The sequence below is a fragment of the Pinus tabuliformis genome, chromosome 7 (assembly GCF_031772625.1).
Source record: "Pinus tabuliformis cultivar Carrire ecotype Pingquan chromosome 7, CPIR1, whole genome shotgun sequence".
In the NCBI taxonomy this organism is placed as follows: domain Eukaryota; kingdom Viridiplantae; phylum Streptophyta; class Pinopsida; order Pinales; family Pinaceae; genus Pinus; species Pinus tabuliformis.
The window spans coordinates 1318122006-1318144323 of NC_142293.1; the positions used below are offsets into that span (position 1 = coordinate 1318122006).

General features: G+C 42.6%; 1 protein-coding gene across 1 annotated transcript in view; it reads right to left on the reverse strand.

Annotated features, from left to right (window-relative positions):
- Nucleotides 1-22318, reverse strand: part of LOC149252416 (ATP-dependent DNA helicase SRS2-like protein At4g25120) — a 429434-nt gene that overhangs the window by 161876 nt on the left and 245240 nt on the right. Inside the window, exon 19 of the mRNA XM_089459690.1 lies at nt 18076-18153. Within this exon, the coding sequence (XP_089315816.1) occupies nt 18076-18153 (78 nt within the window). The remainder of the gene's footprint in view (nt 1-18075; nt 18154-22318) is intronic.

Sequence of the window (22318 nt, forward strand, 5' to 3'; positions counted from 1 at the left end):
AAGGGATGTTCATTGCATGTTTGATACCGTTTGAACAAAACCTTTCAATATCAAGTGAGATCAACATCATCGGGGAAATAAAGCCATTAAAGCATAATAATCGACCATATCTAATTCTAGGGCCACAAAAACACTTCAGACAAAACACACTTTCAAATGTCTAACTGACTCAAGATCTGTAAACAAGTTACCTTACTTATGTTAAGGATGATTAGGTCAACAACGCTATCAAGTGTTTCCAACCCCTAAGGGAAGTGACATGTCCCAAGTATAACCATCATCCCATAGATATGTGTGATAAGGGGGTCATAGAATGGGAAAGTACTTGAGGAAGATGCCACATCCATGAGACCTACTAATGGAGGTCCAACATCCCAAGTGTAAAGATGTAAGGAGGGAGCAATTGTGGAGGCGTGTAATATTCCTAATTAGCCCCAGCTAATTGGAATATTCGATTTTGCCAAATTTTGCCTTCTATATTTATTTTGTAAATAAAAAAATTGAGAAAGGGGACATAACTCACTTTTAGAATAAAAGTCACTTCCTAGTAGCACAACGTTGTGACTCAAAGGGAGAGCCAAGGGGGCCAAAAGGGGGACGCAGAAATGGAGCCCACGCAGACACATGGAGGGACTGCGCAGGAGGGGAGGAACACGTGGCAAAAGGGAAACCACGTAGGAGAAGGTGAGCATTGGGATTGAGAGAGGCAGAAGCTATAAAAGAGAGACGAGCCCCCTTATTTTGATCATTCGGTTATGTGCATTTGTGATAGTCGTTTTGGCTTAGAGCACACTGGTTGTTTAGCTAGTCTGCAGCATTGTTTAGTGCATTGAGTGTCTTCGTTCGAAGATCTCACCCTTAGCCCGGGGACTTCGAGTGCCTGCTCGGGCAAGGTATTTTCGTTGGCATTTCAGCAGTAGTATCTTTAGCATTTCAGCAATGGTTTTATCAGTGTTCTGGAGGACTATGCAGCACTAGGAGAGGGACGCAGTTCTTTTTGGGAGCAGTCTGGATTGAGGGTTTGTGGAGGATTTGAGCCGAGGGATTGAGCAAGAGATCAGCTCTTGCATATTGGAGGAGTTTGGCAGAGTTCTGGGCTGAGTTTCAGAGGGTTCTATTCAATGGCAGCGCAGAGCAGTGAGGAACTGCGCAGAACCCCAAGGGGGTGATTTTCGGGGGTCGGCCATTCCAGGAAAGCTTTCTGGGTTTTTTGGGTTTCTTGAGTAGACTCTGATTCCAGAATTTCAGCTTTTTCTGAGGTGAGCAGTCCCAAATCCTCGTTTGATTTCTAGCAGCAGCAGCGCAGCAGTTTTCCTAGTAGCTTGGACGCAGATCAGAGAGGGGCCATTCCTTTGCTATTATGAGTGTATTTCTTCACTTTCCTTGTGCAAGTAGAGGTGCCATCTTCCTGATCACCTCCTGTACTCAATTTATTATTCAGTATAATAAAATGGCTTAGCATTCTCTCTGCATTTCTTGTGTATCTGTTTATGGTTTATTTGATATATATATTATATAGTATCATTGTTACTTGTATCTCTGTGAGCATTCTCGGCTATTATACCACTTGTGTGTTTCTATTATACTCTTAGACAGAGTCTGGAAAGGGCCAGGTAGCCTCCGGATCTCGTCCTCTTTTTAGAGGCGACATATCTGGTAAATGCCCTCCCAGTCCATCTCTGGTTGGAGTTTGCTTGTGTTTGGGGTATATTCCTGATATGGGATATTACAGTGGTATCAAAGCATAGATCTGGCTCAGCCTGTGGAGCTAGCAATCTATGACACCGGGGGAGAAACCCTATATCTGTTACAGAGGTCGAAGATACAAAGACACTGGGCGTAGGTTGGAGAATACCTACAGAGAGGGAGACTGTGTTCCGGTGGTGGACGCAGAACAGGAGGAGCCTGTGGTGGATGCAGAACAGAGGGAGCCGATGGTGGACGCAGAGCAAGAGGCTCCAATGGCAGATGATGACGGGAAGAGATTTGCGGATATGCTCCTCAAATCAGTGCAGGATCTGTCGAGGCAGATTGAGGTGATGGGGCAGAGATTCACGGCAGTAGAGGCCAGACAGCGTGAGAGCCCACGGGTTTTCCAGGTTGGTGAGGGATCGGGTGCATCCCACCATTTGCCAGAGCAGTGTGATACTGCGCAGCAGGTGGCCTCACATGCCCCTACACGCTCTACCATGCCCACTTTCTTAGGAGCAGACACGGGGGCCGTAGCCCAGCAGGAGGCAGAGCCTAGACACATGGGTGATTATTTTGCAGAGTACCAGGCCTATGGGCAGGAGTTCAGGGAAGCCCTCTCATTCCGTGATTTTGTTCAACTCCAGCGGGATAGTAGACCCTACGACCATCACAGAGGGTACCGACATTATCATGATGGTGACACCCACCGTGCAGCGAGTAGATTCCACTTGCCTACGTTTGATGGCTCATCAAATAGTTCGGCAAGGTCTTGGGTGGAGAAGCTGGACATTTATTTCCAGCTTAACCAGATGTCAGAGACAGAGGCCATCAAGGTGGCGACATTGCATTTGGATGGTGAGGCCCAGGATTGGTGGTTTCATGGGATGGTTACACTAGGACACTCCATGGTGACGACATATGCTGAGTTCACCAGGAGATTGATAGAGCGATTTGATCAGAGGGATCCAGAGCAGCGTTTTGTTAAGCTGACGAGGCTCAAACAGACAGGGAACCCAGAGACCTACATTGCAGATTTCTTGAGGGTCTCAGTGATGGTGCCAGATCTATCCACGGCACGGAGGATCTATATGTATGTTGAGGGGTTAGCAGAGCCACTTCGGGGTCTAGTCAGATCTGCTAGACCGACCACCCTTCAGGATGCTATCAACAGGACCCGGGACCTACAGGATGTCTTACCCAGGACTCGAACACCTTACCCCCAGAGACAGACTTTCCAGTCTAAGGGGAAGGATGTGAGGATTCCACCTCCAAAGGGGAATCCAGGACAAGTGCAGATTGACGATGATGTCAAGAGGGAGCTGAAGAAGAAGCGGTTGTGCTTCACATGTCAGGAGCCATGGGCACCAGGACATAGATGTGCTGCTGGCAAGGCACATTTCATTGAGGTTTTCTCCGAGAGTAATGGAGAAGAGGATGACTAGGATGGTGTGGAGGCAGGAGATAGCCATGATGGACAGGGATCTTTGCCACCTCCACCGCCAGCAGCAAGTGGTGCATCTTTTACACCCACCAGAGGGGCCCTTGCCGCATTGCGAGGAGTTCCCAAGTATCTGACGCTACGCGTACGAGGGACGATACATGGCTAGCGAGTGTCAGTTTTGGTTGACAGTGGGGCGACCCACACCTTCATCAATGCACAGATGGTCGAGCGGAGAGGCATACAGACAAAGAGCTTCGATGGGTTTTCAGTCTTGATCCCAGGAGATCAGACCATAACATGTGCTCGATATGTTCCAGAGCTTTCAATGACGATGGGCACCTACACGTTGACTGACCAGTTTTTCGTGGTCAATATTCCGGACACCAACATGATACTGGGTGTTCAATGGCTCATCACTCTAGGGAAGGTCACGACAGATTGGAAGACCCTAGAGATGGAGTGGGATGATGAGAAGATAGGGAGGCATGAGAAGATACGAGGACAGCATACGTATCCGCCTCAGACTGTTTCAGCTCATTGGATGGAGGCAGTCTTTCGGAAGGGAGACATAGAGTGGGCAGTAGAGCTGCGTGCATCGGAGGCAGGGACTACAGGGTAGACAGTGCACCCGGAGATACAGTCCATCCTTGACCGGTATGCCATAGTATTTGGGGAGATTCCGCCGGGTCAACCACCGGACTGGGGGTTTGAGCACACTATTGAGCTTGAGCAGGGCATACAGGCAATGATTACTACCCCCTATAGGCATCCCAAGGCCTATCGAGACGAGATAGAGCAGGCCATTCAGGAGTTGCTAGCTCTTGGGTACATCCGACCGAGCACGAGTCCTTTTGCTTCTTCTGTGGTGTTGGTGAAGAATAAGGACGGTACATTGAGGATGTGCATTGACTACAGGGCCCTGAACAAGAGGACACTGAAGAACAGGTACCCCATACCCAGGATCGATGAGTTGATGGATGAGTTGAGAGGAGCATGGTTCTTTTCAAAGATTGATTTGAGATTAGGGTACCATCAGATTTGCATGAGGGAGCAAGACATTCCCAAGATCGCCTTCAGATGTCACTACGGGCACTTTGAGTTTTTGGTGATGCCCTTCGGGCTAACCAACGCCCCAGCTACATTCCAGTCTTACATGAATCACATCTTCCGTAGTCACTTGAGGAAGTTTGTGTTGGTGTTCTTTGATGATATACTCATTTACAGCAGGATGTGGGAGGAGCATCTCCAGCATATTGAGACAGTGTTACACATCTTGGAGGAGCAGCAGTTCTATGCCAAGCTCTCCAAATGTGAGTTCGGGTTGACGGAGATGTTATACTTGGGACACATCATTGGAGTGGACGAAGTGAGGGTCCATGAGGAGAAGATTAGGGCCATCAGAGATTGACCGGAGCCGAGAAACGTGACAGAACTTCGAGGATTCATTGGCATTTGTACTTACTACCGGAAGTTCGTCAAAGGTTTCTCACAGCTTGCTACACCCCTGACAGATTTGACGAGGAAGGGGGCATTCAGTTGGTCGGATACAGCGCAGCGAGCCTTTGACAGGCTCAAGGAGGTTATGAGCAGCTGCCCAGTGCTTGCATTGCCAAATTTTATGCAGCCATTTGTTTTAGAGTGTGATGCGTCAGGAGAGGGGATCGGCGCAGTATTGATGCAGGGAGGTCACCCTATAGCCTTTGAGAGCCGGAAGCTCCTTCCGCACGAGAGGTTGTATTCTATATATGACAAGGAGATGCTGGCCATCATGCATGCATTGGCTAAGTACCGGCAGTATTTGGTGGGGAACAGGTTCAGGGTGAGCACTGATCACAACAGCCTCAAGTTCTTTTTGGAGCAGAAGCAGTTGTAGGAGAGGCAGCAGAAGTGGATCAGTAAGATCCAAGCATATGACTTTGACATTAAGTATGTCAAGGGTAAGAACAACATGGTAGCAGATGCCCTTTCACGTACACCAGCCACGTTGTCTCTTATGAGCTTGGATACAGAGTGGAGGGCTCGACTCTTAGAAGAGTACTCCAAGGACAGGTTTGCATGTGAGATTCTGGACGGGCAGGTGGCAGATGACAGGTTCAAGGTGATCGATGAGATCATCTATTACAGGGATCAGATCTTCTTGACTGAGGGGTCTCAGTTCAAGAAGAAGATACTCCAAGCATCACATGATTCACCATTGGCAAGCCATCAGGGGTTTACCAAAACCTACAGGGGCATTAGAGAGAGGTTCTCCTAGAAGGGCCTCAAGGAGGACGTACTCCGGCATATCAGGGAGTGCGATGTTTGCCAGCGAAACAAGGGAGAGATGAGCCATCCTGTGGGTTTATTGCAACCGCTACCCATTCCGGAGGGGAAATGGGAGAGCATTTCGATGGACTTCATCATAAGATTGCCCACGGTACAGGGCAAGGATTGTATCTTTGTTGTCGTTGACCCACTGACAAAGTACACGCATTTCTTTGCCATATCCGCACACTACACAACAGCACAAGTGGCCGAGTTGTTCTTTAGGGAGATCTTCAGGCTACATGGTCTTCCTAAGACCATCGTCAGTGACAGGGACAGCCGTTTCATGGGCGGGTTTTGGCAGGAGCTTTTCCAGTTGGTGGGGACGGAGTTGACTCCGAGTACCAGTTATCACCCACAGACGGATGGGCAGACACAGATAATTAACAAGTGGTTGGAGGGCTACTTGCATAACTATGTCAATGGGCAGCAGCAAGCATGGCTGAAGTGGCTGCATCTGGGGGAGTATTGCTACAATACTTCACATCACATATCCATTGGTATGTCACCATTCTATGCCTTATATGGGTATCATCCTTTATCTTTTGTTGACGTGATGTTTGGTGACAGCAGGGCTCCTAGAGCCAAGATTTAGATCCAAGAGAGTCAAGATATCCTCCGAGCTCTCAAGGATAACATGGCTACAGCACAGAACCAGCAGAAGCTATATGCCGACAGGGGTTGGGTAGAGAGGGAGTTCGAGGTGGGGAACATGGTCTACCTACGATTACAGCCATACCGACAGTCGTCACTGAAGCAGAAGGGGGCTGAAAAGCTCAAGCCCCGCTTTTATGGCCCATACAGGGTGATACACAGGATTAGACAAGTTGCATATGAGTTGGAGTTACCCCAAGGCAGCAAGATTCATAACATTTTTCATGTATCATGCCTGAAAAAGGCATTGGGGCAGCAGGTAACAGTGACAGATGAGCTACCACCTATGGATGATGAGGGGCATTTGGTATTGCAGCCGGAGGCTATCATTGATACTAGGGAGAGGCAGCTGCGAAGCAGGACGGTCCAGGAATTCTTGGTGAGGTGGAAGAATTTGTCGGATGAGGATGCCACTTGGGAGAATGAGAAGATCTTACAGCATCCATCACTTCAGTTGCTTGAGGACAAGCAACATTTTGCCGGGGGAGACTGTAATATTCCTAATTAGCCCTAGCTAATTGGAATATTCGATTTTGCCAAATTTTGCCTTCTATAGTTATTTTGTAAATAAAAAAAGTGAGAAAGGGGGACATAACTCACTTTTAGAATAAAAGTCACTTCCTAGTAGCACAACATTGTGACTTAAAGGGAGAGCCAAGGGGGCCAAAAGGGGGACACAAAAATGGAGCCCACGCAGACACATGGAGGGACTGCACAGGAGGGGAGGAACACGTGGCAAAAGGGGAATCACGCAGGAGAAGGTGAGCATTGGGATTGACAGAGACAGAAGCTATAAAAGAGAGAGGAGCCCCCTCATTTTGATCATTCGGTTATGTGCATTTGTGATAGTCATTTTGGCTTAGAGCACGCTGGCTGTTTAGCTAGTCTGCAGCACTGTCTAGTGCATTGAGTGTCTCCGTTCGGAGATCTCACCCTTAGCCCCGGGGGACTTCGAGTGCCTGCTCGAGCAAGGTATTTTCATTGGCATTTCAACAGCAGTATCTTCAGCATTTCAGCAGTGGTTTTATCAGTGTTCTGGAGGACTGCGCAGCACTGGGAGAGGGACGCAGTTCTTTTTGGGAGCAGTCTGGATTGAGGGTTTGTGGAGGATTTGAGCCGAGGGATTGAGCAAGAGATCAGCTCTTGCATATTGGAGGAGTTTGGCAGAGTTCTGGGCTGAGTTTCGGAGGGTTCTATTCAGTGGCAGCACAAAGCAGTGAGGAACTGTGCAGAACCCCAAGGGGGTGATTTTCGGGGGTCAACCATTCCAGGAAAGCTTTCTGGGTTTTTCTGGGTTTCTTGAGTAGAGTCCGATTCCAGAATTTTAGCTTTTTCTGACGAGGGGAGCAGCCCCAAATCCTCATTTGATTTCTAGAAGCAGCAGCAGCGTAGCAGTTTTCCCAACAGCTTGGACGCAGATTAGAGAGGGGGCATTCCTTTGCTATTCTGAGTGTATTTCTTCACTTGCTTTGTGCAAGTAGAGGTGCCATCTTCCTGATCACCTCCTGTACTCATTTTATTACTCAAATAATAAAATGGCTTAGCATTCTCTCTGCATTTCTTGTGTATCTGTTTATGGTTTATTTGATATATATAGTATCATTGTTACTTGTATCTCTGTGAGCATTCTTGGCTATTATACCACTTGTGTGCTTCTAGTATACTCTTAGACAGAGTCTAGAAAGGGCCAGGTAGCCTCCGGATCTCGTGAACTTTTTAGAGGCGACATATCTAGTAAATGCCCTCCCAGTCCATCTCTAGTTGGAGTTTGCTTGTGTTTGGGGTATATTCCTGATATGGGATATTACAAGGCGTGAGTTACCCCTTTCCTCAACTTGCTTGTTCCACCCCTTTAGTGTGCCTTTTACTTTAATGGTTTATTTTTCTTTGGTGTGTGACTAAGGAGCCCAAGCTTGCTTTGTGCTTTTCCAATACCCCTTTAAGATGTAGCATTCTCACTCGTCGAGGTTGCGATATTCAAGAATTCCTTTTATTTGAGATGAAGCATTAAATGCTTAAGGAACTGGGTAGTTGTTGTTAATTTTTGGAAGCATTGGATGTGCTCTAGCCATGAAAATTGGTGGAGAGACAAAGGCACATGAGTTCTAAAGAACCCAAAAACCGTTTGGTGAAATTCCACCCGGATTGTATTTTATTAAAATAATTAATATTTTAATGTGGTCCCTAAGTCTAAACTTAGGAAAATTAAAGTATTGATGGGTATTAATCAAAATATGGGTGAGAATGTCCTAAAAAGCGGATCAAGTCAAGTTTCTAATCTTAGTCGTTGATTAGAGACTTAATCTCGGTCGTTGAAGTCTCAATGAGAAAAGTATAAGAAGGGGGCTTGGGGTTCACTTAGAATACACAAGGAGAGAACGAATTGATCTAGAGTTCGAAGTTTATGGGGCTAGGAAGCTGAGAAGTTCGAACTAAGTGATCATTCTGCAATTGAAGGGCAGGGATAGTTCGGGAATACTAGGCAGAGAGGCAAAGAGCCACTAGTGGGGCAATGCAGCACCTAGAGGGACAGACGTTGGGCCAGCCTGGGCCCACGCATGGATGACGCTGAACTAGGGAGAGCCAACCCAAAGGAGAAGCTGCCCTCACATAGAAATCCAGAATTTTGCTGAGGATTTGTCGGAACAACCGAGGAAGGTTGATGCAGAAGCTCCAAGAGTCAGAAGAGACAACGCAGGGCCGACGCAGAGCCTCTGAGGATGATGCAAGGCCTATGCAGGGCCAGCGTAGAGATAGTCGAGGTTAGCCAGTTCTGCTGCCGGATCAGCCGAAAACTGCTGGGTGAAGTAAGGTAATCTCACTCAGTTCTCCGCCAATATCTTTTTCTTTGTAACTAGATTGTCAGGAGGGCATCCAGAATTGTATTCAGAACTACTGCTTAATAATATAAAACCCTCAAAGTTGTTGCACCAGCTTTCCCGCATTGGGTTTTTCCGATGACTATTTTATCCAAAAATAACGGTGTCCTATGTATCTTGTTCTTTGCTCAGTTTCTTGTTTCATGTAATCAAATTAAATTGGTGTACGCTGCAGAAGTAATTTACTTCAGTATTATTTAGAAAAATAACTTGATAATGTATATTAAAATCAAGTAGGTCAAGTAAATTCAGTTTCGCTGCAGTAGGGGTTCCTTGAGTATAGGAATTTTCACATGGTATCAGAGCATTGATTTTGAAACAGGAAGAGCAGATCTAGCACTGAGCAGAGAGGCCAATAACTGCATTTGGCAGCAATTCGAATCCCCTTGAAGGGATTGCGTAGTCCTTGCTGGGAAAGCAGAGATTCCAAGGAAATCTCTCTGAGAGAGTCGACAGAGAGGTACGATTTTTGGTTTGTGAGCTTGCAGAGGCAGAGGGAGTGACGTAGAGCCTCAGCGCAATGCTTGAAGGGTGCAGTTTCTACTAGGGCAGAAATCCGTCGGAAAAGAGCGAAGACACATAGAAGGGGAATTTTCTCCTCAGAGGACTTTTCTCGCCAAAAGTTCGAATTTTTTCACTTGTCGGGCAACAGACCAGTGCTGCGTAGTGACTAGAGGAGTCAGTTCGATAGTTTGGGTGAGATGGCATCACATGGGCTCAGAGATCAAGACAGGTTGGAAGGAGCTTCCAACTATGTCATATGGAAGACCAGAATCTTAGTTGTTCTAGAGGAGTACGATCTCGAAGCTTACGTCAAGAGTGTTGTGGTTGTTCCTGCGGACAATGATTAGAAGAAGAAGTACAAGGTCGTGCAGGGAAAGGTGAAGAGGTTCATACTCGATGGAGTTTAAGATAATGTGGTCTCACACTTGTCGGGCAAAGATACAACCCGAGAAATGTGGGAGGCTTTGTCTTCACTGTATGAAGGTTCTTCCGAATAGCGGAAGATGTACTTAGAACAAAATTTGCAGTGTACATTGATGCAGAAGGGAGAAGGGGTTAACTCCTATCCTGAACAACTTCAGGACACCAAAGACCAGCTTGCTATAGTGGGGTCTACTCCTCAGTCTACCGTGATGGTAAGGACGGCCCTGAATGTAGCCTCAAATGAATGGCAAGTCTTCATCCAAAGTATATTAGGTAGGGAAAGACTACCATCATAGGAGGAGATGTGGTCAGCCCTTCAACAGGAAGAATTAAGGAGGGATCTAGTTAAGGTCAACCTCAATGGCCGCAGTGGGAGTGGCACGAAGACCAAGGAGGAGGAGGAGAACGCAGCTCTAGCATCAAAGGGACAACAAAAGAGAAAGCGGAAGAAGGGCATTTCGAAGGTGAAATGGGCCACTTTGCATCCTAGTGTCCTTTGAAGCAAAAGGAAAAGGATGAGAAACATGATCCTAAGGTTGCTCCTGTTAGTGTCAGTCTTTCTAGCCTTCCTCCAGTGATCAAATATGCTCTTACAAAGTGATTTTGAAGTGTCAAGATCAAATTTTGTCATTTCAGTGAGTCTTCAAGCAAAATTTGGTCACTAGGCATTAGGTCTAGGGTTTGCTTTCACACTTTTCAAAGTTGTCCAAATGTCAGTCCATGTCATCATTCAACTGAGCCTATCATCATTCAGAGGGTTGTTATCATCATATTAGGTTCCATTGGGTCATGTTACACCTTATTCATGCTTCAGTTGTGCCTAGGCAAGGTCATTTCCCTCTCCTAGGGTTTTGAAGGCATTTTCTCTTGGATGGTCAAATCACCGGCAAAACTTGTTTCCTGATGTTCATACACCTTCCCCTATCCTTAAAGTACCTTATCAAACACTTCCCATCCCTTAGATCCGCCAAATTCCTCATTTTTGCACAAACCCTAGTTTCTAGCTACAACCTGGCAATTTTCTAGGTTGGGCCTGTGTTTTGCCCTTTTGGACCCCTTCCCCTCACTCAATCTCTGAGATTCCACTTTCCCCTGCTTCCTAACATCCCTCCCTACTTCCAAAAATTTCCCCAAGAATTTAGAAGCCCCCTATTCCCTTCATTTCGCTCCATTTCGACAAAATTCCTTGTTTCACACATCGGGACAAGTCGCACTCAAATGATGTTCCAGAGCAATAAAAGATGAATTTTGGAAAACTGAGAGAGGTTTTTGTCCACAACATGCCAAGGAAGAAAAACCTCCTTCACTTTTTGCACAGGTGTCATGGTTTTAAAGAAATGTCAAAAATACCGGCGAGAACGAAGGTGCTCCAAGGACGGTTGGCCAAAGCACAAAAACGAAGGAAAACGCCCGATCCACTCCAAATTTTGGCCAAAGCCTCTTTGACTGAGCATGGTACTTGATTGGGGACTCCCAGCCCAAATTTCAAGAAATTTGGAGAAAATTTTGTCATTTGTGAATTTTTTATGCCAAACACAGGTTTTCTCCATTAACGGGTCTCACCCCCCGCGCGACCCTTCATCCTGGCAACTCCATTTTGCAAAAACTCAGCATTTCCAGATTTGTCATGAGAAGTTACATATGCTCATCAATGGACTTGAGATTTTATGAAGTTTTGGGCCTCCAGAAAGTCAAAAAACAAGCAAAAAATGACTTTCTGCCACATTTTTGAGACACAGAAAGCAGTCTTGGGAGATTGCAATTTTGGAGGGGCAAATGACCACCAAATTCAAAAATTCCAGTTGGGTTGGAAAGTAGACTCACAGACCTTTCCAACAAGCCTACTCTTGCTCAATTTGGACACCTGGAAGTGCCCCAAATGTGGTCCCAAAGGCGCGCGACCCGTCAGGCAGAGGCACGCGACCCGTCAAGCAAACTTCTCCAAATTTCAGTGTACAGTTCAGAAAAACGCAGTTTGACCCTGTTTGACTTTTTGGGGTGGATTATTATCCTCTTTGATGTAATTAATGTACTTTTATGACACTTTTACTCTTATGTACCTCTTCTAGAAGATTCATTCATGGAAAAGGTGAAAATTAAATGAATGAATTGGTTTCCTAGCTTATAGAGGCAAGTTGTTTTGACTGCCTAGTTTGTAGTGCTTAGTTTAGAAGTGGTTGAAACAGCTCCTACGATAGTGAGCTCGACCCATGGAGGCAGGGAAAGAGGTTAGATGATCTATATTATGTACTTTCTTGCTCATTTTCATGGTTGGACTCTTGAGGGAGAAGCTATCATTGTATTATTCACTGTATCTCTGCAATTTTTGGCTAAGGAAGACCAGGGTTTTGCAGTCCTTTTTGGGATTCTTGTGGTTACATGTATTGATGGTGTGTTTCTCTATGTACCTGTAAGTGTGTTATGTGAATCATTTCCTTTCTTTTCCTTCTGCACATTAAACAAACGAAGTGTTAAAGTAAGAATTCATGACTGTCATGCTCTGCTTTTAAGTTTGTTTAATTTCAATGTTTTCTACTGTTTAAGGAGAATTCAAAGTTAATGTTTGCTCTCCTTAGCTCCTCACCTGTCATTCCTGACCATCCACCTCAATCAAAGGCATCAATACTGTCTCCTACCTCGCCCCAAAGAACCCCCTACAGAAACTGTGTCCAATCTCCGCACCCAAAATTGCCATCCCCTCAATTTGCCACCGAAAACCCTAAAAACCCCAAATCAACCCTTTTGATCAGTTTACTAGCCTAAAATCAGTGTTACCCTATTGGTCATCTCACCAATTGAAGATCTTTACCGAGATAGACCGGAGAGAGCCCTCTCCAGCCCCATAGGGCTAGCTACGAAGCTAAGTGGTTTGATGTTGCCTTGAGGTTTACCTTTCTCAGCCTGAGGTGAAATTTCAAGCGCTAACAGCTCCATCGAAAATTGAGAAGATGAGTTTGCCATGACTGCCCACGCATCTCCAGTAGGGAAATGGGGCGATATAGAACTGTAGTCAGGAGGACTACATGTGGGCAGGATCCTTGAGGAACCCACCTCTTAGATCAATTCCTTGCTACGGGAGCCTGAGATTCAGCAGTAGCGAGTTGGACTTAGTGTCACATGATGCAGTGGGTTGGTTGGAGAGACGGATGCTGTAGCCTGAGACCAGAGACTGATCAGCGCAAAACAAGGTTGGGAATAGTGCAGATGGCACAAGTGCAGAAGTCAGGAGTAGCGTAGAAGATTTAGAGGGTCAGAGACTAGTAGCAGTCAGATTCCAACATTCACATGGTATTATGCTGAACGCAGTTAGTTCAGTAAATTTGGGTGCTTTTCCAGTTGCTTCTATCAGCAACTGAGTTGCAATACAAATGCAGTGTTAGCAGTGGCAATGCTAGCAGCATAGCAGATGCAGCATTTGAGAGGGAGTTGTAGTACAGATGCAACAGTGGTAGTGGCAGTGTCATGGGCAGCAGTACAGTAGCAACAGCAACACAGTGTTGGTGGAAGCAACAATGCAAAAAGAGATGCTTCAGAGACAGAGCATTATACAGTTACACATTGTTGCTAGAGAACATTCCTCGCTAAGAGGAAGTGTAAGTTTTTGGTAGCATTGGATGTGCTCTAGCCATGAAAATCGGTGGAGAGGCTAAGGCACGTGAGTTCTAAAGAACCAAGAAACCGTTTGGTGAAATTCCACCTGGATTGTATGTTATTAAATAATTAATATTTTTAATGGGGTTCCTAAGTCTAAACTTAGAAAAAATAAAGTATTAATGGGTATTAATCAAAATATGGATGAGAATGTTCTAGAAAGCGGATCAAGTCAAGTTTTTAATCTTAGCCATTGATTAGAGACTTAATCTCGGTTGTTGAAATCTCAATGAGAAAAGTATAAGAAGGAGGCTTGGGGTTCATTTAGAAATACACACCGAGAGAACGAATTGATCTAGAGTTCGAAATTTTTGGGGCTCGGAAGCTGAGAAGTTCGAACTAAGTGATCATTCTGCAGCAAAAGGGCAGGGATAGCTTGGGGATATTGGCCAGAGAGGTGGAGAGTCACTAGTGGAGGCAGCGCAACACCTAGAGGGATTGATGTTGGGCCAGCCTGGGCCCACGCACGCTTGACGTTGAACCAGGGAGAGCCAGCGTAGAGGAGAAGCTACCCTCACACAGAAATCCGGAATTTTTCCAGGGAGTTGCCGGAACAGCCAGGGAAGGTTGACGCAGAAGCTCCAAGAGGCAGAAGAGACGACACAGGGCTGACACAGAGACTTTGAGGCTGATGCACGGCCAACGCAGATATAGTCGCGGTTAGCCTGTTCTGCTGCCGGATTAGCCGGAAACTACCAGGTGAAGTGAGGTAATCTCACTCAGTTCTCCACCAGTGTCTTTTTCTCTGTAACTGGACTGCCGGGAGGGCATCCAGAATTCTATTTAGGACTACTGCTTAATAATATAAAACCCTCAAAGTTGTTGCACCGGTTTTCCGGCATTGAGTTTTTCCGGGGACTATTTGTCCAAAAATAACGGTGTCCTATGTATCTTGTTCTTTGCTCAGTTTCTTGTTTCATGTAATGAAATTAAATTGGTGTAGGTTGTAGAAGTAATTTACTTCAGTATTATTCATAAAAATAACTTGATAATGTATATTAATATCAAGTAGGTGAAGTAAATTCAGTTTTATTGCAGTAGGGGTTCCTTGAGTATAGGAATTTTGACAGTGGCTAATGAGGGAGCAAAATTCATGTTGCCCACATGCTAGATAACTCTAAGCCATCCTTTGCATTTTACGTTTTCTTTCTATTGTGGCTTTACATGATTTTATCATTCTTTCAATTGGATCAACCTCTAGGGGCAAGTTTTTGGGCCCTAACGCAAGGATGGGGATATACAGTGCCAAGCCCAATGACCAATGATAATTAGCACAAAGGCTGGAAACGAATAATAGGGATGAATGCAAAATGGTCAATATGGATTACCTTGGAAAAGGATACAATCAGGAGCAATCAATCATCTAGTTTGCCCCATGATTCATATCAGTAATACCCATAACATTAAAGGAAATAACATGATTGTTAAAATGGTTAAAGCACCTGTTGAGAGAAGACCCACCTTCCTTCAAGAAGAATGCTAGATGGGAGAGAGCACTTACTAGAGAAATAGGTGGAGAAATCTGGCATATTGCTATCAGAACACCATCATAGGGTTGCTAGCTGGCTAGTTATCAAATGACGAGAAATTTTTTCTTCAATGGGCTACCCACTTTTGGTGGGTAACAGACACGTTTTGCAATTGCATGATGGCTTCATCACCTGCCCCCCTAACATGTGTAGGCAAATTCACTCCCTCAAGATCCCTATGGATAGCTTTAGGTCAGCTCCCATTGACTTGAAATAAAGACAGATCACCATATGCCTCGATTTGACAGGATATTCTAGGTGTGCCACTCTCAGGAGCCATAGACGAAGATGCACCTTATTTATCGGTGTCTCATACACTATGAGATCAGCGGACACAATTATTTCCTTTATAGGGATTCAGGGGGCTCCCTCTCTACTTTCTTTCAGTATCAAGACCAAACAATTTTAGAACTCTTCATCAAGGAGAATTCTACCACAAATCTCAACTCCTGCACACCATGCCCCACCCTGGGATGACCAGATCAATCACCTCGACCCACTTTTGAAAATGTCGATCCATGGCCCCACTTCCCACTCCCATGCAGCCTTGATGTGTCATTTATTGCAAATTCAGTTGTTTTTCTTAAGTTAAAGCATCATCAAGAAAATCGGTTATGGTGAATGGTATAATATGTGGGCAGACAAGTCTTTGATCCAGGTTGTTTACTTCATATTCTTCATAAGACTCCTTAAGTCATTCATGCCCTATTGAACTCCATATGCCCAACTAAACAAAGAAGACCCTTAAAATCTTACTTTTATTTCTGTTTTGATAAATCTGGAATGCGAGAATCACCCAAAATAAGATTTACTAATAAGCCTGAGAACACTGCATTCTGTTGTCTTTGATTACACTTAATTTCTGCTACATAAATCTGAGGTTTGCAGCTGAAAATTACAATCGAAATCAGATATATTTAGAGCATTGTATTATCATTTGTTTGGCTAATTTTCTGTTTAGATAAATCTGGAATTCATCAATGAAATTTACCATAATAAAACCATACTTCATCTTAGTCTTTGTAACTGTAATATTCTAAGTATTGTGCAAAGAGTAACAATGATTTGGGTGGTAACATTCCCTGTTGAAGAATCAAGGGCAATTAGGTGTCATGTGATTCTTCTTGACTTGATAACAATTTGTGGAGCCTTTTTACTTTTCTTGTTAGCTTAATCTTCTTCTTATTAATGCATGTGTGTGTACTTCATCAAACTGTTACCAAAAACATAAGAACAAGAACACAAGATGTTGGCTCTCTGCCAGGGCAAAAACCTCTCTTCTCTTGAGAGTAAAACCCTTTAGTAAGTTTCTCTTATTGAAGCTTCTTATTGATAAATGTCAAACCCTAGACCCTTGACATGAATATCCTCCAAGCACAAGTCAAATCCTTCCAAATTCCTGCCCTTTGTTTTCCGGCACTTCGTCCTCCTTTCTTCCACTAGAGATAGACCTTGTTTATGTGAGCTCTAGAAGAGATACTTGTCTTTTATACTTAGTGAGATCCTTCACCTATGGAGACACCTTCCCTTTTCTTGACTAACCAAGTTTCTTCTTGATGTGTAGTTGTAGGCTTGATGTGACAGCACAGCAGCCCTAGTTTCTCGCACGTGTGGGTGGTTTCCTTGAATATTTGACTTCTTCTATCTTCACTTGGGAGAGCCTCTTCTTCGCTCTAGTGGGAGGCCTTATAGGCCTAAGTTACTAGCCCAAACAATGAGAGATATGGGACTGATATGCTGCTGCTTTTATGACCGCAGAGAGGCCTCTTTTTCTCGCACGTGTGACTGTGTTTGACCCTTAGAACAGCCCCTTAAACTTCAGTCTTGTCTTCTCCTTCTTCGCTGCACTAGAGGCTCCTTATACTCGGCTTCTTTCACTCTTTTCTCAACTTCTCTTGCTCGCTGATTTCAGAGGTGAGTTACTTGTCGTTGGAGGAGTGGACAGCCTCTATATATAGAGGACTGTCCCTCCCTTAGGCCGACATGAGGACAGTAGTCCGACTTTAGTTGTCTTCATCGGTTTTTCTCCTTTTGGTGATGTCGTTGCATGGAGAGGACTCCTCTCTGCTTGGAGGGATATTCTTTGACTCTTGTACAAATATATACATGGTGTAACATGCCCTTAAGGGTCTTCAAATATTCTTTTGACTCTGACTCACCTATAGCACTTTAACATGTGCTAGACCTATTTTAATGAGCAAGAAACTCATTGATAAATATAACAAAAATAATGTTTCTTTTCTTGAATAAATACAAATATCAAAAGTACATTTATGAAGACCGAACCTAGTTACACTTTCTTCAACATTCCCATCAACCTTGAACATTGCTGACTGATCTCATAACTGGGTGACCCCCAAATGGAATGCACATCAGGAGAATGGCTCGTTGTTGACTAAAGGAGAAGAGCAACCTGAGGCAATGACATAGCACCTCCAAAATATGTCGTCAAACATCAATACCAAGGTGAGCAACAAGTCATGATAGCAGAATCATTTCTCTTCCAACCAATGTAACTTCTTTATAGGGCACTCATAGCCTTAGTAGAGTCCGAAAAAGTAGATAAGGAGCAAAGTAAACAAAGTTTTCATGCATACCACACTAAGGAATGGCTGTTCTCTTCCAACCAATGTAACTTCTTTGTAGGGCACTCATAGCCTTAGTAGAGTCCGAAAAAGTAGATGAGGAAGGAGCAAAGTAAACAAGGTTTTCATGCATACCACACTAAGGAATGGCCTCCAAAGATTGCACAAACTTTAATATATGATGAAATATATCATGCACTTTCAAAGAAAATAAACAAACCACAACTTACTACAACCGTTAAAGAAATGAATTAAGAAAAGATTCGCTTACTGAGAAAGGTAATCATATATATTTGTTCTCTTTTTACCCTTTTAAACTTTAAATGAAACATTTATGAGCTTTAAATTTCTTACATACTTCTGTTGGAAATTTTGTTCCATTAATAATATTCTATTCACATGAAAACACTCACCGATCTAGGATCATCCTCTTCATTCAAAAACTTTCCACTGTCTTCATCTATGATAGCACGCTTCTCAAATAGAAATTTCTACAATAATACATTACAAAAACAACAAAATAAGAACACATATAGAAGATAAGAGCATTGACTGTAATCATTAAAAAACCACAGGTTCAACAAAAACCAATCAATTTTACCCGCTTTAAATTCACAACAAAACTACCTTGCACAGCAACTGTCCTTCATATGGCAATTTCAAATTCATAGATCAAGGTTCCGCCTTTAGGGTTTGCTCACTCTATGGGGAGCATAGAACACCCACAATCTCTACTCTAGGCTATTTGCAGTTAATAGCAAAAGATTTGGACAAATAAAAGTCAAAAAATTAAATCATATTTTTACTCCATCGGATGGATCTAAAATATCACTGGGTGCAAAATAGATGGATTCAATATAGTATACTACAGGTCATACAAAATAAGCTCATTTCATGGAAATTCAGTGTTATTCAAGGATCCGTATACCCACCAAATCTTCAAATTGAAGTGGGGAAAGCTCTATTTGCAAGCTTGTAACTATTTCCAAGTAGAAAAAAAAGTACATGGAACACTACACATTGGAGGGAAGAAAAAAACACAATTGACCACATAAAACTAATAACAATCTTTAACGTCCAAGTCATACAGAAGTGCATATGCATGTTTAAAATATGAAGATAGAATCTTCTCCATCTATCGTTACAAAAGATTAGATATTCTGAAAGTAAACATGTAGTGTTAACATCATACATTAATGTTCCTCAAGCATGACGATACCAAATTATTCTTAGAACAATGGTGCCATTACTAAACTAGTACCGCCATCAATAAACTACAACAACAATATCCTTAACGATAGTTAGTAATGAAAACTACTAATGGAGGAAATAAATGGCTTAAAGTGAAGGAAACATAACTCTGAAATTAACAATGAAATATACAAATACACTTAACTAGCGTTGAAATTGTAACTAGGTTCGGTCTTTATAATGTATATTTTTATCATGTTGTAAAGAGTCAAAGAGAATTTCTTTGAGTCAAAAGAAAATTGGTTTTTGTTATGTCCCATTTGGACATTTTAAAAGAAAGAAAATTGAATTTTTAAAAGTATGTTTTTATGTTTCCAAGTTGACCAAGTCGGCCCTTTAGAAGACAAGTCAGCTCAGCCATTAGAGGCACCTTTTCGGATAAGGAAACGGGAAACCACTATATACTGACGTCAATACTCCACCATTTGACACCAATTCGGGTCTCTCTTCTGTGAAAGAAATTCAGGTCTATGGCATGCAAAATCTGAGGCTCTGAAGCAGCATACCAAGGTCTGAGGAAAATGTGATGTTCTGAGGCACTGAGGCTCTGACATCAATGCAAATCTGAGGCACAATCTGAGGCATACGAAGATCTGTTCTGAGACTCCATTTCTGAGGAAAGATTAGAAGTTTCTGTGGGTATCTCTGTGGCATGCTAAGGCTGGAGCAGAGGATGAAGTTTGCACCCTATTGAGGACTGACAGTTGGCACCTTGTTGACATTTCTGTGGACTAATGTGAGATGACTTGTGGGCAGCCTTATGGACAGACATGTGACAACTAGTGTCTAGTGGAGGGCTGAATTGGTACTTGGATTACTGGTTAGTTTGTCTATGACTTGGATATCTCTCTTGTTGACAATGATTCTATAAGGAAAGGATTGCTGGGTTTTTCCCATTGTGGGTTTTCCCAGGGTAAACTTGTGTTGTCCTTTTGTGCATTGTGATCTCTACTTTCTTTATACTTGCATAATTGAATGTATAATTGCTTGATGACATAACTGAATGAAGTGAATGCTAAAAAGAAAAACATATATATCAGTCACAAGTAATTATCATGATCAGAAATTCAACATTGCAATCAAATTTCAACAACTAGAAATCAAAACTTTAAACAAAACAAAATAAAAAGCAACTAAAAAAAAACAACATTGAATTTATGAAAACCCAATGCTAACCAAAAAAATAAAACATAAAGTAAACAAAGCAAAACAAATGAAATCGTGAAGCCCTTGTTTGTACGCAAACTTGGACTGCGACGACAAGGTGATGGAGCTCAAGCTTGGACACAAGTTGAGAGACGAAGTCGTGGAGGGTGGATGCAGCAAATGAGAAAGTCGACGCAGGAAAAGGAAGGCAGCGGGATGAAACGCAGGTTGACAGATTTGCAGAGAGAAGAACCTGCGGAGCGTGGGGGTAGGGGAAGAGGGAAAGCCTTGTAGATTTGAGTGGCGGTAAAGGAGAAAATGACAGGGAAAAAGAAGAGAGGGAGCCGCGGGCTTAAGCAGTGAGAGAATGAAAGGGGCAGCACACGCACATGGAGAAAGAGAATTCGGGCAGCAAGGAGAATGATGACCAAGACAGGGATACAAAAAAAAACACAGGCAGAAAATGGCAAAAACGCACCAAGAGGAGCTGCGATTTTTTGAAGAGCTTCAGAACAACAAATGGTAGCCCAAAAAAAAAAAAAAAATCCCAAAAATTTTTTTATTGAAATGATATGTCTCTGCTTCAGATTTATCCTTGAAAAACTCATAAAAATTCTCAGATGTAAATTTTGAAAACCCTCGAATTGTCAAAAAAAAAAAAAAAATTGAATAATGCCCCTATAAAATGATATTGAGGCCAAATCTTACCCTCTAGGGCCTAGATTTGGCTTCAAATAAAAATTTTCCTTCAAGTCTGTAGTTGCACAACAAAAAGAAAACACCCAAACGATATATACAATGATGAAATTAAAAAACCCAAAAAAAATCACATCAGAAAAATACAATATTTACAAACTGAAGGTTCTAATTAGCAAGATCTATTATTATGCTGCATAGAAATTTAAAAAAAAAAATAAAAATAAATAAATAAATAAAATTGAATGGAGGTACTAGCTGAAACCCTCATGCATCACAAAATGAAAATCTTATGATAAGCCCGGATCTTAATTAGTTGGCCTCTTCAAGAAATACAGATCGGGAGTTCGTTGGTCTAACTGATGACTATCCCCTAATGCCCGATAATCTATCTCAAGATTTCCGTGCAAAACTCAATCCAACCATTAAAAATAGGGCGAGAAAATAATAATTAAATTTAGAAAAATAGAGATACCTGCTATTACGTTCAAAATTAAAATTATTATTCAAACCCCAGTGAACTGAACAAGATACTTGTGCTCAAATCACTCTTTAGAAGCTATCATCAATGGCTTTAGAAAAAATTATGCATAAAATAAAACATTTTACAGCATTCCCATGAAGAGTAACACCAGCAGAATTTAACGCCAAAGTCTTTCTTTGTTATCCAGAAAAAGATTACATCAGAGCTTCTTGCTAAGCACATAACTTAGAGATCGGATCGATCGATTGACAAATGACCTCCTATTTAAAGATAAATCCTCCAACGACTAGTTCAAGTGATCCTTGTCAAAGTAATCTCGACCGTTGATGAAGATGAAAATTTCTTTTAATCTCATCTGTCAAAATATTTTATTTTTGAGGAGAATCAAATTTTTCTTTTAAATGCATTTTAATTAACTCAAAAACTTTACTTTGACTTTGACTTAATCCCCAAAGATCAAAAGTTTAAAATTTATGAAAATAATTAATTTACCTTAGTCTCGGGACCTCTTAAAATTTAACTTTTTAGGACCGACGAATTTTGCCTTTAGAGAATTTAAATTTACTTAAGACTTAGAATTAATTAAATTTCTAGCTTAGGATTTTAATTAATTTTGGGCCTGAAAAATTAATTAATTAACCTATGAGGAGATAAATTATTTTTCCAACCCTTAAATGTTTAGCCATGGTTTTCTAATTATGAGGGACCATGCACTAGACATTTTACATCATGATTTACATGTTTTTTATATCGCAAGGCGGAAAACCCATTTGTAATAGACCCTCACAGATTACCCATTTCTGCAACACAAGAATAATCCAGCAAACCAAGAAATTTATAATAAAATAATCTAACCAAATAGTTAGGTTATTTCCAAATTACCTTAACATAGACTCGATCTAGAACACTAGGACTTGCCTAAGATCCTAGCGACAAAATCCATTCCAGCTTTGGGGTAAGACTGGAGGGAAAAACTCTGTCGATCATCCGAAAATGAATCGGTGAGACGAAAAACCTCCTAGGATGGAGATTGTCACTAGAAAGGTAGGTTTACCTAGGTCGTTACATAAATGACACGG